This window comes from Perognathus longimembris, chromosome 13 (genome assembly GCF_023159225.1).
Source record: "Perognathus longimembris pacificus isolate PPM17 chromosome 13, ASM2315922v1, whole genome shotgun sequence".
Classification (NCBI taxonomy): Eukaryota; Metazoa; Chordata; class Mammalia; order Rodentia; family Heteromyidae; genus Perognathus; species Perognathus longimembris.
The window spans coordinates 50,471,380-50,486,314 of NC_063173.1; the positions used below are offsets into that span (position 1 = coordinate 50,471,380).

The following is a 14,935-nucleotide window of genomic DNA, read 5'->3' on the forward strand; positions in this document are numbered from 1 at the left end:
GGCAAATTCATAGATATTTATTAGTTAGGCAGCTCATAGAAGAAGAATAATAGGTGAAAAAAATAGCTAGAAAATCTTTACCCAATTGTTCACATTTTACTGTCTTTAATGAAATACACAACAGCACACAAATTAGTCACTTTGAAGACACAAACCGTCAAACTATAGTATAATAAAAATCTGTTTATTTAGGTCTTTCACATGATGAGTACAGTTCTACATGAAATAAACATAAACCAAGTACATAATAAGACTATATTGACAATCTACATTACATGTAACACAAAGTATATCCATGAGAGTTTTATTTAAGCCTCTGGTATTTGTAACTGATCAAAAAGCACAAATAACTTAGGTTAGTAAAGAGAAATTGAAATTCACAATGAAAATACTGTTATTTACAAGGGCATTCAGAAGTCATTTGTGAAACATGAAAGTAACATTATCATCTCTTACGAAGTATATCTCGTATAAATTCTCTTGATTTTACAGTGAAAGAAGATAGAGGATTACAAAAAAGCACTGGGAGTCAATCAATACCTGAGAATACTTAAAACACCAATATCATGAACATCATTTCAACTTGAAGTACAATTTCTATTAAATTGCACTGAAATATAAAAAGTGTTTTTCTAACTCTCATTCTTATAGTGAGGAAATGGATAGAAGGTCCAAGGTCCTCTGTTAGAAAAAAACAATAACAAAAGCAAAAAAAATCATAGAAAGTGTTTTATATACCCTACAAAGTAACCGATCAATCAACAAGCTGCATTAGGATAGTACAAAAACATTGTGAAATCATTTTGAATTGTCACAGTTGGAGCAACTAGGATATGTTTTATTATTTAAAAGAAAAATTACTTTCACATGTAGTAAATTGATAATAGGTACATCATAAAAAATCATGGAAGAGAATTACATGTATCTTTCCCAGTGGGTAAAAAAACTGAAATGGAAATCTCTTTGTTGGATTGTTTGTATAAAAGTTACTGTACATTGCATTAAAATTTGTTATAAATTAAAAATTGCTCTAAAAACCAGAACTCACCCATTAGGATGAACACAAAAGATAAATAATGCTAAAAGTATAAAATAAGACAAACGACTCCAAAAGTAATATGTACAAAACCTTTTGGTGTAAACCAACTGAACAACTCATGGTGGGAGAGGGAAAAGGGAAGGGAGGAAGGGGGAAAATGAGGGAGGAGGTAAAAAATTTTACAAGAAATGTACCCACTGCCTTACGTATGAAACTGTAACTCCTCTGTACATCACTTTGACAATAAATAATTATTTAGAAAAAATCAGCAATTAAAAATAATACTATTTGAGAGGTTTTCTAGAAATACCAGAGGAAAACATTTCTGATTGTGTTTATGTATGTGGGGTAAAGACAAAATATAAATTTTAGCTGACTGTGGTAGGAAGGGACAGCTAGGAAAGAGCTAAGCTGATACTGACACAAAAACAAAATATACTTAGCAGGGCTGAGGTAATAGCAGAAACAATATAGCATTATCCTAACAGGTATGGTTTCACTTCCAAGTATCACAAAAAGAATGAAAGAGAGAAAAAAAAAGGAGAAGAGACAGAAAAAAGAGAGAAAAAAGAAAAGAAAGAAAGAATGAATGAAAGAAAGGAATAATAAGAGAATGAAAATAAGAACAGCAAAACAAACAAGCAAGTGGGAAAGAAGAATTGAAGTAAAAAAAATTAGTCTTTTGAGGAACCTACACTCTTCTTTCCAGAGGGATTGAAAAACTTTGCACTCACACCAACAGTATAGTAGCATTCCCTTTGGTCACATCCCCACCAGCATCTCTTGTTAGTGTAATTCTTGATAATGGTCATTGTAACCCCGGTGAGGTGGAATCTCAATGTTGTTGTTTTTTTTTTTTTTTTTTGGCCAGTCCTGGGCCTTGGACTCAGGGCCTGAGCACTGTCCCTGGCTTCTTCCTGCTCAAGGCTAGCACTCTGCCACTTGAGCCACAGCGCCGCTTCTGGCCGTTTTCTGTATATGTGGTGCTGGGGAATCGAACCTAGGGCCTCATGTATCCGAGGCAGGCACTCTTGCCACTAGGCTATATCCCCAGCCCTCAATGTTGTTTTGATTCACAATTCTTTTATGGCCAGAGATGTTCAGCACGTCTTCATGTGTCTATTGGCCATTCTTATTTCCTCTTCAGAGAAGTCTCTCTTTATGCCTTTAGCTCACTTATTAATGGGGTGGTTGTTTCTTTGAGGATTTGTTTTGGGGGATTTACTTAAATGAGTTCGAAGTATAATTTATATATGAGGCCCTTGTATGTTGTGTGGCCAGTGAAGATCTTCTCCCAATTTGAGGGCTATCTATTTATCTTGTAAGTTATGTCCATTGTCTTCAGACTCTAAGGTTTCATGTGATCTCATCTGTCCCACCTTTCTTTGATTTGTTGTGTTTCCGGGACTTTATTAAAAATGTTTCCACCTATGTCAAGGAGCCCTAGCATTTCTCCTATTCCTTCCTTCAATGTTCTCAGGGTATCTGCTTTTACCTTGGGGTCTTTGGTCCATTTGGAATTGATTCTGGTACAGGTGATATATAAGGATCCCCTATGGCCCAGAAATTCCACGTCTGTGCATTTACCCAAAGGATCACAAACAAAACCATACTAAAGCTACCAGCACAACAATGTTCATTGCAGCATACCATAGATAAAATATGGAACCAAACTAATACCCCTGGGTAGATGTATAGATCAAGAATTATATGCCTCCATCAGAGAGATTGACATCACACCATTCATAAGGACATGGGCAGACTTGGAAAAAAAGCCATGTGCAAAGAAACATAGAGTCCCTGGTTTCCCTCATTGCTAATAATTAGTATATGTATAGGTTAGTTCTACCAGAGGATCACAGTAGCTCAATAGCTATGTACATCTGATCACATGAGACAATGATGAGAGAAATGAACTCCAAAATAGAAATAGAAGAGGTTTGTCAGTGTGGTTGTTATTTTTAATGTACTATGTGAAATTATTTGTTTTTGCTTTTGTGGTTTTTTTTTTTCCTATGATTCATGCCCTGTTGCCAGTGTATTTGATTTTGGTACCCTGGGTACTGTATATATTTTTGTATGAGTTAGAGAAGGGAAGGGGAACATCAAAATGGTGAGAGAAAGGACAAATGGTGAATTAATGTAACAGTGAAATTCCCAAGATAATGTTGGAAATTACTGTACAACTTCGGGAAGTGTTGAGGGGAGGGAATGTGGAAGAAAAATGAAGAATGGAGTAGCATGGTTGACAAGAAATGTAGTCATTATCTTACATATGTTACCCTCTGTACATCACCTTGACAATAAAATTAAATTTTAAAAAGGCAATGCCAATGAAAACATTAATGAAATTGCATCTAACCTCAAGCAGAAGGCTAATATCAAGCAAACAAGCAGTAGTCAATGCTGGGGAGAATGAAAGACCAGAGACCCTCATACTCTCTTGGTGTGAATGTGAATTAGTGCAGTCACTGTGGAAATCTGAATGAGGGTTTCTCAAAAACTAAAAAATGATTAACCTCTTGAGGTTGCCTTGCTACTCTCAGATATAGGTCTGAAAGAATACGTCAGTTTTAATTGAGATAATTTCACACCTATACAAATAGTGGTATTGTTAATCATCCTCGTTACACAAGTACCAAAGAATAAAAATAAATGTGGCATATGTATAATGAAGACTATGAGCTGCACAGAGGGATGAAATGTGCCATTTGTAGGGAAATCGATGGTATTAGATATGATCTTGTCAAATAAATATAAAAATTAAGAAAAATGTTACAGTCCTCTGTCATATGCACAATCTTGTCTTCAGAATATGAATAAAAGGAGTGTAAAACAGGGACTCCCAGGATGAGATGGAGAAATATTCATATAATGAAAGCACATTATATATGTATTATGATTTCTAATATTTGGAATTTGGGTATATGGTGTGCATAATCTCTTTTTCATCAACCTTGTTTTTCATTCCACGAACATTTTGGTTTTCTCTAATATCAAGACACTTGGTCCAATTTAGATCTTGCACATGACAGTGTCTGTACACTTCTTAAAAGAGTAATACGACATGCGCTTGTAGCTAATGCCTATAATCTTAGCTATTCAGAAGCTTAACAAAATAAAATACAGTGACAACAGGAGCTAAACCACAAGGAAGAAAAATCATAAGAAAAAAATTTGATTTTGGTACCCTGAGTATTGTATATATATTTATCTGAATTAGGGAAGAGAAGAGGAATGTCAAAATGGTTAGACAAAGGATAAAAGGTGAAAATGCAACAAGATACTTACAAGACAATATGTTGGAAATGAACAGTACAACTCCAGGGTGGGGAGGACTGGGGAAGAGGGAAGGTAGGAGAAAAATGAGGGAGTCGGTAACAAGTTTGACCACAAATGTATTCACTAACTTAGTTATGTAACTGTAACCCCTCTGTATATCATTTTGAACATAAAATTAAATTTAAAAAAAAGGAGGCTAACAACTGAGGATTGAGGTTTGAAGCCAGCCAGGTCACAAAGTCCCCTGAGACCAGAAGCTGACCTGTGGCCCAACGTGGTAGAGCACTAGTTCTGAGCAAAAGAGCTCAGGGATAGCACCAAGGCCCTGAGTTCAAGCCCCGAAACTGTCCACTCCCCTCAAAACAGAGTAATGCACAGTGAATATCTGCCTTTGATTCTCTTGGGATATTTATCATGTCAGATTTTATGAGCCTTAGCCTACTAGCTTAAGCTGCATTATTTCCCTTCATTTCTTCCCAATAATAGAAGAACAAGGAACAGGCATTTTCTTGAATTGCATTATCTAATTTCATATGAGCCTGAAGGGAAAATAATGCCACAAGCTGGCAAATACAAATGCAGAAAGTGTAATTTCTCAGAGACTCTTGGGGAAGTTTTCATGATTAGTGTCTAAGCAGCATTTAGCCAGAAGCTCTCAATGCCTTGGGAATATGAATTACTGCAACTTTCAAACCTTACAGTGATACTTAACTGATGATATCCTCCCCTTTCCAGATCCATTCCTGCAGTTACAAGCAAAAAGCATCAACTCTTAGTGTTGAAAATGTATGCTAGTATTTGAAGTATTTAAAAATATTGTTGTTTACTCTGATTCTGAATTCATGTAAAATATAATTAGTATTTTTACCTAATTAAGGTATTCAAACTCTTTATCATTTTGTGTGGAGTGTGTGTGTGTGTGTGTGTGTGTGTGTGTGTGTGTGTGTGTGTATCATGGGGCTTGAAATTCCTTTGAAAAACTGTAGAAAGTTCAACATGTCAAGATTTTCCAAATATTTGGAGAGGGATAGTGTCGCTCTTTTTGAAAATCTGCTTTGTAACCCCCAGTGCTTTATTTTAGCAACTGGAAAGGCATGTTTCAGAGGGAGAAGTCTTCTGACAGAGCCTGGACAAACCCAGATGATCACTCAGGTGTGATATCAGAGAAAGACAGACCATCTGCATTTGTGGACCTTTACAACTGTGCTTGTTATACTCTACTTATATTATTTTACATATTTTCATTCTAAAGCATTTTAAGTGTAGTATGTGATAATGCCGTTACTATAAAATGCTTTAGCACTTTCACTTTTCATAGTGCATGATTCGGAGTAGGATTTTATTAAAGATGTTTTTAAATTGGGTAAGACTTTTTCTTGTGCCCTAATGCCAGGATTCTATACATTCCTTCATGTTGCCATCAAGCAACAAAACATTTTCTGCTTGAGAGGATTACATAAAGAAGAATTAATCAATTTTTTATTTCTTCCATCATCATAGTAAGTTTCATCTGACTCAATAAGGTAAGATGAAATAATGTTACATAATAATACCATAAGATGTAAAATATTGATGAAACTATCATCAAATATACTGTATACACAAAAATATTTGGCTATATTTTAAAAAGGCAAAGAAACAAAAAGTAAACAAATATGGACTGCAGATTACTTTTAAGAAATGGCCAACTATAAGCACTTAATTTAAATAGCTTAAAAATTTAGGGTTCATATTCTAATAGACTGTCACATCACAATAAAATCTTGTTTTGCTCATGTTTATATATTTATTCCAATATTTCACCTATTCCTAATGATTTCTCTGGGTGCTACACTATCCAAGGGTCACAAAAATACAGGAAGAGAGTAACTGTGGAATCAAGCAAGTATGAGAATGTTGAGTTTCACAAGACCACAGAATTCCTTGTGTTTCCACAATGTTTGCGCTATCTTAAAGTAATAGATGAAAACATTCCTTTAGCTGTGGCTGAAGACTCTTAGGTGATTAGTTTATCTCACTCTTTTATATTTCTTTCCTTAGGAATTACCAATATACTAACATCTTATTTAATGATTTTCTAAGGTTCAAAAGGTAACCATATTTTTATTTATTTTTTTTTTCAAATTTTTATTATCAAAGTGATGTACAGAGAGGTTACAGTTTCATACGTTAGGCATTGGATACATTTCTTGTACTGTTTGTTACCTTGTCCCTCATGTATTTTTAAAAATTTATTGTATTAATTAAATTTTGTTGACAAGGTGTTGTGCAAAAGAGGTACAGTTACATAATAAAGCAGTGAGTCCATTTCTTGTGATATCTTACACTCTCATTTTTCTTTCCCTTCCCCAGATCAAGTAGGCATATATACAATACCCAGTGTACCAAAATCATGTACGGTAACCACGTAAGGTACGGCAAAGGAAATTCACCTAGAACTTTAAATGTAACGTCAAGAAAAGAATCTTCCTGTGTCCTTCTCTTGGAGTTGTTTTTGCGTATCCTCGTCTTATATGATCATGTGTACATAGCTGTTGAGCTATTGCGATCCTAGACCTTTTTATGTTTAGTAGTTGTTTGCTTTTAGATACATAATGTAAGGTCACTGAGCCAAACCTGTGAAAATACCATTTGAAAAGAAGTTTGTTGTTTTGCAGACCTGGTCTCTACTGTCCCTCCCCGCACCCAAACAGTCATAAATCAAGGAGGCCATGCCCCTTTGTTTTCTGTGTTCTAGGCTTGTCTCACTCAACATTATTTGTTCAAGTTCTGGCCATTTCCCTGGGAATACCAATATTTTATCATTTTTAATCACTGTGTAGTATTTCATTGTGTATAGGTACCACATTTTTTGTATTCATTCATCTGTAGTGGGGCACCTGGGTTGTTTTCATATTTTGCCTACTGTGAATTGTGGAGCAATATACATGGATGCGCAGATATCTTTATGATATCCTGAGACCTGTTGTTCAGGATAGATGCCTAGGAGTGGTATGGCTGGGTCATGGGATATGTCTACGCTGAGCTTTTTGAGGAACTTCCATACTGTTCTCCAAAGTGGTTGTACTAATTTGCACTCCCACCAGCAGTAGAGAAGGGTTCCTCTTTCCCCACATTCCCTCCAGCATGTGTTGTTGCCTGAGTTCAGAGTATAGGCCATTCTAACTGGAGGGAGGTGGTAACTCAGGGTTGTTTTTATTTGTATTTCCTTAACTGCCAGGGATGTAGAACATTACCTCATATGTTTCTTTGCCATTTTTATCTCATCTCTTGTGAAGTCTCTCTTTAGCTCCTTTGCCCATTTAATAATTGGTTTACTGGGTTTGGAAGGGGTTAATTTTTTGAGTTCTCTGTAGATGATGGATATTAGGCCTTTGTCTGTTGCTGTGCTGGTGAAGATCCTTTCCCACATGACTGGCTGTCTTTCTGGTTTGGTGGCTATGTCTTTAGCTGTGCAGAAACTTTTTATTTTGTAGTAGTCCCATTTGTCGAGACTCTCCCCTATCTGTTGTGCCCCTGGGACTATGTTCAGGAAGTTCGTACCTGTGCCTATAAGTTCTAGCATCTCTTCTATTCTGTCCTTTAATAGTTTCAAGGATTCAGGTATGATGTTGAGGTCCTTAATTGATTTTGAGTTGATCTTGGTGCATGGTGATAGGCTAGGGTCTACTTTGAGTTTTCTACATGTGGCTACCCCGTTTTCCCAACACCAGTAGTTGAAGAGGCTACATTTTTCTGATTGTATGTCTTTAGCTCCTTTGTTAAATATCAGCTAACTATAAGAATGGGGCTTTTTTCCTGGTTCTTCTATTTTATTCCATATTCTTTTATAAAATTTTCCCCAACACTGTATTAGACAGGAAAATACTCTCCATTTGCATTAATAAAATTCCCTCACTTGACTTTCTGGTTATCCCACTAAAATCACACTAACAGGAAACTACATTCTGAAAATATATTGGAGAAATTTTTCTTATCTTAGTAGAAAGTCTTTACTGTGATTTAATCAGACACAGGTTTCTGATACTTTTCTTAATTTTCAAATAGAGATCTAAGAACTTTACATTAGTAAAAGGTAAGATTGAAAAAAATGTCTAATAGTCCCAATTGACCTACCATAAAGATGCACTGTTATATGTATGAGTCATATTTGGAAATACCAACTGATGCATCAAACAAAATTATTTACCTTCCTTGACTATTAAAGTAAAACTAATATAATGTCATCTTTGTGAGGATCCATAGGCAAATTTTTAAACTCAAATTTACATTTACTTTCAGATATAAATATATGCTCAAAATAATTACATGGAAAACCCGAGAAATATTTCAGGATTCATCCTTCTGGGGCTTTCTGACGACAAGAACATACAGATATTTTGCTTTTTACTCTTCTTACTCTGTTTTGTTGCTCTGCTGGTTGGAAACATCCTCATACTTATTTCCATTTTCTGCAGCCCTCTTGCAAAACAACCAATGTACTACTTCCTTTGCCATTTGTCCTTCATGGATATCTGCTATACCTCTAGTGTTACACCCAAATTGATTGATGGCCTCCTAGAGGGAACTAAAAACATTTCCTATGGTTACTGCATGCTACAGCTCTTCACCATGCACTTCTTTGGAGGTATAGAGATCTTTATTATTACGGCCATGGCCTTTGATCGCTATGTGGCCATCTGCAAACCCCTCCATTACGTGCTCATCATGAACAGGACCAAATGCAATCTGCTGGTCTTTGCTGCCTGGGTTGGTGGGGCTGCCCATTCATTCCCTCAATTGTGTATGACTATCCGGCTGCCTTTCTGTGACTCAGTTGAAATTGATCACTACTTTTGTGACATTTTTCCTTTGCTCAAAATTGCCTGTATTGATACGTATGTTACTGGTATCCTTGTAGTTGCTAATTCAGGAATTATTGCCTTAGTGACTTTCATTGTTTTATCTATATCTTATGCCATTATATTATTTCATTTACGAAATCACTCTGCAGAAGGAAGACGCAAAGCCCTCTCTACCTGTGGCTCTCATATCACAGTGGTGATCTTATTTTTTGGTCCTGCAATCTCTTCCTATCTTAGACCTCCTGTAACTTTCCCTGAGGACAAAGTGATGGCACTATTTTACACAATTATTGCTCCAATGTTCAATCCTCTAATCTATACCCTGAGAAATACGGAAATGAAAAGTGCCATGAGAAAAGTTTGGTGTCAGGCTCTATTCTCAATGTGAGCCTAAGGCAAATTCATAGATATTTATTAGTTAGGCAGCTCATAGAAGAAGAATACTAAGTGAAAACAATAGCTAGAAAATCTTTACCCAACTTTCATATTTTACTCTCTTAATGAAATAAATAAGTGCATACACATTGGCCACTTTAAAGACACAAACTCTCAAACAATGCTATATTTCTAAAAAGAGAATGAGAGGAGAGAGAAAAAGAAAGAAACTTAAATGACGAGCAAGATATTCGAAAAATAGGAGGAATTGCCTCATGCATAGAAAGAAAGAAAGAAAGAAAGAAAGAAAGAAAGAAAGAAAGAAAGAAAGAAAGAAAGAAAGAAAAGAAAGGAAGGAAGAAAGAAAGAAGGAAATAAATAAATAAATAAATAAATAAAGAAAGAAAGAAAGAAAGAGAGAAAAGAGAGAAAAACTAAAACTAACAAAGCAAATGGTAAGAAAGAATTGAAGAGGCTGGAAATATGGCCTAGTGGTAGAGTGCTTGCCTCGTATATATGAAGCCCTGGGTTTGATTCCTCAGCACCACATATGTAAAGAAAGTCAGATGTGGTGTTGTGGCTCAAGTAGTAGAGTGCTAGCCTTGAACAAAAAGAAACCAGGAACAGTGCTCAGGCCCTGAATCCAAGCCCCAGGACTCGCAAAAAAAAAAAATAGAAAGAATTGATGAAAAAGAAAATTATTGTAGTTGGCATATACTTCGGAAGGAATACAAATTAGGATGGCCACTATGTACATCAGTATGGGATTTCCTTCCACAACTAAAAATAGAAATCTCATATGATCCCAGTCCCTCATATTGGTGTAGATATTACTTGTACACACATGATCACTTTGGCTACATTGTGAATCCAGCCTAGGTTAATAAATGGAGGTGTGGGTAAAGAAAACACGGTATGTATAAACAATGGAGGAAGAATAGAGTTAGGACTGGCAGTTTGGCTCAAGTAGTAGAACTCCTGCATAGCACTCTTGATTCCTGACTTCAAACCCCAGTAAAACAAATAAAAAATTACTTTGTTTGCTAGTAAATGGATAGTATTTAAGACATGTTGTAGAGGTAAACTAGCACATTATTGGCATAAAAACACATGCATATTTTAGAAAGAAATGTATACTCCCATACACAATTGATTCTCAGATCAGGTGCAAGAAAATATACCTTGAGGAAGAATGGATTGTCAAGTTGAGGGAGAGAATGTAAAATCAGGAATACAAATATGACATGGGTCACATGGATTCTTCAGATAGGAAATGTGACTCACAAAATAAAATGTTAGCTGATTGTAAAAGGGGAACATGTCAGAAGAGAATCTGAAGAATGTGTTTATTACTCTTTAATTACATATCCATACACTCACACATACACACACAGATTTACACAGTCAAATGATTTGAAAGAAGAGGGAGTGTTAAGAATAGGTAACAGAGTGAATATTATCAGAGTCTACTACGTACATTATGTAAACATCACAAGCATCCTTTTATAATGTATTTGTGACAATAAAAATCAAATTGCATTATACGATTTTGAGACAGATTATTTTAAATAAGCCAAACAAATCATTTAACTTTAAGACTTGTTTAGACTATTCCTGAATATCTTTCTAAAGTAAATAAAGTTACTGCACAAGATGATACATGCATGTCCTTATTTACTGTGTTATCTTCTTCATTATCCATGATAGGAAACTAGCTGAAATGATTATCAACAGATTTCATGAATAATACAATACTATTAGTATGTACACCCTATAATTTATATATCTTTATGTATACCCTTTATATTGACACACATATATATGAATTTCCTATACATTTACATACATATATGAACAATTGAGCATTATCCAGCCATAAACTAGAAAGGATTCTGTTATTTGAAGCAAAATGAATGAAAGTAGTGCACAACCTGCTAAATAAAATAAGGTTGAGCATATAAACAACTGTCATATTTTCTCATTCACATGTTGAAACTAAACAAATAAAAATATCAAAAATACTATTTGTTTAAAAGTAAAATGATGAGAACTAGCATTGGGAAAAGGTGTGGGGAATGGTGAGAAATGAATGAACTTTGTTAAATGAGAGTGATTATGTATGATTGTTGACCACATAGTGTATGGATATATCAGGGTCAATACCATTAATATGTCTAATCAATATGTATGAATTTAAAATTTTCTCAACATTAACACCAGCTATCACCTTCCTCACTTCAGAGCCTGATTTTCTTCTGGGCCCTCTTGTTAATAAAATTAACTATCTGATGATGTCACAGTGGACATTAGCAAGATGCTAGCCTTAGACTTCATCACATATGCTCTATATTTTCAATATGGACCCATTCACAAAACCTTTCACATAAGAATTACTTCTGCCAGATGACACCAACTGTACATGAGAGACTTTGAAATGGGGATGGTGGGTCTATCTGCTGCCATGTTGGCCACATGGTAGATAGGGAAATGGTGTTAACTAGTGCTAATTCATCTTCATGGTGGAAGAAGTGGAAGTCCAACCTCCTAGGTGATAAGTGTGCCTGAATTCTTAGAGATAGGGGCAGGGACTTGTATAACAAGATCTTGGACCTGACGATCTTGGGTCATGAATTCTCAAGCTCCCTGTGACCCTACTCCCTGCCCTGCCCTGACATAAATAAGGCTAAGATCAGCACAGGTGCCATTTTTCCATGTCTCATGTTCCTGTGTCTCTTATCTCCTGGATCTCCACTGGTAACCATGGCATCCCACTACAGCTCTCAGTTGGGGTTGATTTGGTTTGTTGTTTTGTTTTTCTGCTCTTTCTTTCTTCTCCTGCCCTAATGGCTCATGTTTCTAACATGTTAAGCATATTCCAGGGACTGCAGGTCTTAGTGACAGAAGTCTGCCTGTAGCCACTGGCTTTTCAATAAAGACTCCCAATTTCACCTCTCAAACTGTAGCCTCTCTGTTTCTCCAGGCTGAGATAACTTATAACATGATGCAGGAAGGAGAAAGATGGGGTGGCTGATGTGGACAGGAAGGTGGTATACTGCATATCTCGCATATCTCTCTTCTGCATCCAAGGCAGCATGGTTGGTGAGACTTAGACCCTTCAGGGAAGAGTCAGAGGGAAGTGAAGCTAGGATTTTCCCAAAGTCTCTAATACCATATTTATCAAGGAATAGTGTAGGGCCTGGAAGTTCCCAATGCCTGTACAGATTGAGCCCGCAGGCCTAGCCATGTGCCAATAAAATTCCTGCTCATCCATGGCCCAAGTTGCAGACTTAGCCAGGAGACTTGGACTCCATGTCCAACATGGTACCATTCCAGATTTAGATCTCAGGCCAAAATCCATGGCCTGAGACCAGAGGGTGGTCCTGGAGACTCAGTTTTACACCTGCGCACACAGCCAGGCTAGCTCCTGAGACCCAGGCCTCTACCAGGGTGAGTCCCAGATATGGAAGCCATCACCTCTTCTGACCTTGGCTGCTTCCATGATCCAACACTCCAGTCTCATGGCCTCATGCTCCACCACACTCAGTGACAGAGTCTTTTCCACTCATTGTAGTGGTGGACTAGCTCCCATGGACATAGCCTTCACAACAACTGAAAGACTCAGGTTCACAGAGGTAAACTGTGCACATTTATTGTCACTCAGTGGTTGGAATAAGATCTGGGCCATTCAAATGAGAAAGTTCCTTCCACTTTTTACACAACTACATTTGTGTGTGTGAAAAACAAAAATACAAAATTCAGTTCCAAACATTGTGGCCTTGGCCTTTTTGTAGTTATTATTTTTGGCAAATCTTATTTCACATTTTTATTAGTATCTATTAATTGTGATGTTCCTTACCTATAATGTAATTTCATCAAAGGTACCCTGTTCATTACTCTTTCTCATCCTTCCATGCCCTCCCACAATCTTACTTATTTTTTAACAGATATCATTGGTATGTTTCCTTATAATCTTGCAAGTATTTGGCCATATTCATACTCTGCCTTTTTACCCCCAAGTACTGCCAATCACCCCAATAGATTATTTTTATTGTACATTCCTGTCATTTGTTTGTGAAGGTTTGGATTTCCTATATGAAAGAAGACATGAGATATATGTAGTAGTCTGCCTTAGTTTGCGTAAGGACATTGTTTCTCACTCTTTCCTCCGATTTTGTTTACCTCAGATTTTGTTCAACATAAGCAAATGCTAAAGGCAAATTCATTTAGAGTAGAAATATACCCTTGATTTGTATTCAGATTGCTTCATGCATAAAGGGTTATTAATTGTACCCAAACTATTTCTCAGTACCTTAGAGGAGTTAAATTCACATTGGCCAAGATATCCTTGGGGAGATGTCACGTGCCCTGAAAGTTTCTATTTTCCTATGACACTTACTTTAAAAGCCACTTGGAAAGTACCTAGAAAACCTATATATATCTATTTCTACCTCTGAAATTTCCATAGATATCCAACTTAAGGAAAGGAAGCAAGCTTTTGTTATATGATTGTAAATGATTTATTTTCTTTGTTTAAAGAAACAGCAGAGAATGAATGTCTTTGTTCTTGAAAGTAAGTTGGGAAATTCAACTGCCAGAAGACAGGTGAGCTGAGTAGTAAAATTGTAGTCAACCAATAGGAAGGACATACCACAGTGAAATGGAAGAAATGTAATGCTTCTATTTATGTACGATATGAATTATCTTTATTTGTTTACATAAAATATACTCAGATAAATGTCATTAGTTAGCAGTGAGTATCATGTGTAAAGCTCTCTCTATCTCTCTACACACACACACACACACACACACACACACACACACTGATTTTAAACACAAAGGAAATAGCAAGAAACACCAGCCTTCTTGGCAGATTAAATCAGTTGACTTCCACTTCCTGCAGAATGAAAAAAAAGTATAAATTAAGAGAAACTGCTCTGAACATTTGTGGCTCACAACTTAATCCTAGTTACTCGGGAGGCTGAGATGAGGGTCACTGTTCAAAGCCAGCCCAGGCATCAGAAGATGAGTCTCCACATTTGCACATTTGCAGAGAAAGGGTGACACCAATTCTTTATTGCATTTTACTGAAACATTGAAAAGTTAGTGAATAAAATTTTTATAAAATTTGAAAGCAGAAAGTCTACTTATAAGATCAATATGCATGTAAGCAAATCTGAGTATATTTTATAGAATTTTCTTCCATGTAAGGACCAGTGGTCGCTGAATGTTCAGTTCAGTACCACAGTATTCGACTGTCACTTTTTAAGAAGCTGGACTCAATCCTCAGCAAAAGTAAGAAAATATTAGATTCCAAATGTTGCATGTGTGAGCAAAATAGCAAAGATAACTAGAACCCTAGCAAAGAAACAAGTTGTGTTTGCAATTATTAAAACAG

At 36.1% G+C, this 14,935-nt stretch overlaps 1 protein-coding gene across 1 annotated transcript; it reads left to right on the forward strand.

Annotated features, from left to right (window-relative positions):
• Window positions 1–8,629: 8,629 nt before the first annotated feature.
• Window positions 8,630–9,553, forward strand: LOC125361955 (olfactory receptor 4P4-like). The gene has a single exon (XM_048360601.1). The coding sequence runs from the start codon at window positions 8,630–8,632 to the stop codon at window positions 9,551–9,553; it is 924 nt and encodes a 307-aa protein (XP_048216558.1).
• Window positions 9,554–14,935: the final 5,382 nt, after the last annotated feature.

Coding starts and splice junctions, on each gene's coding strand:
- LOC125361955 (XM_048360601.1), top strand. CDS start 8,630: ATGGAAAACCCGAGAAATATTTCAGGATTCATCCTTCTGGGGCTTTCT.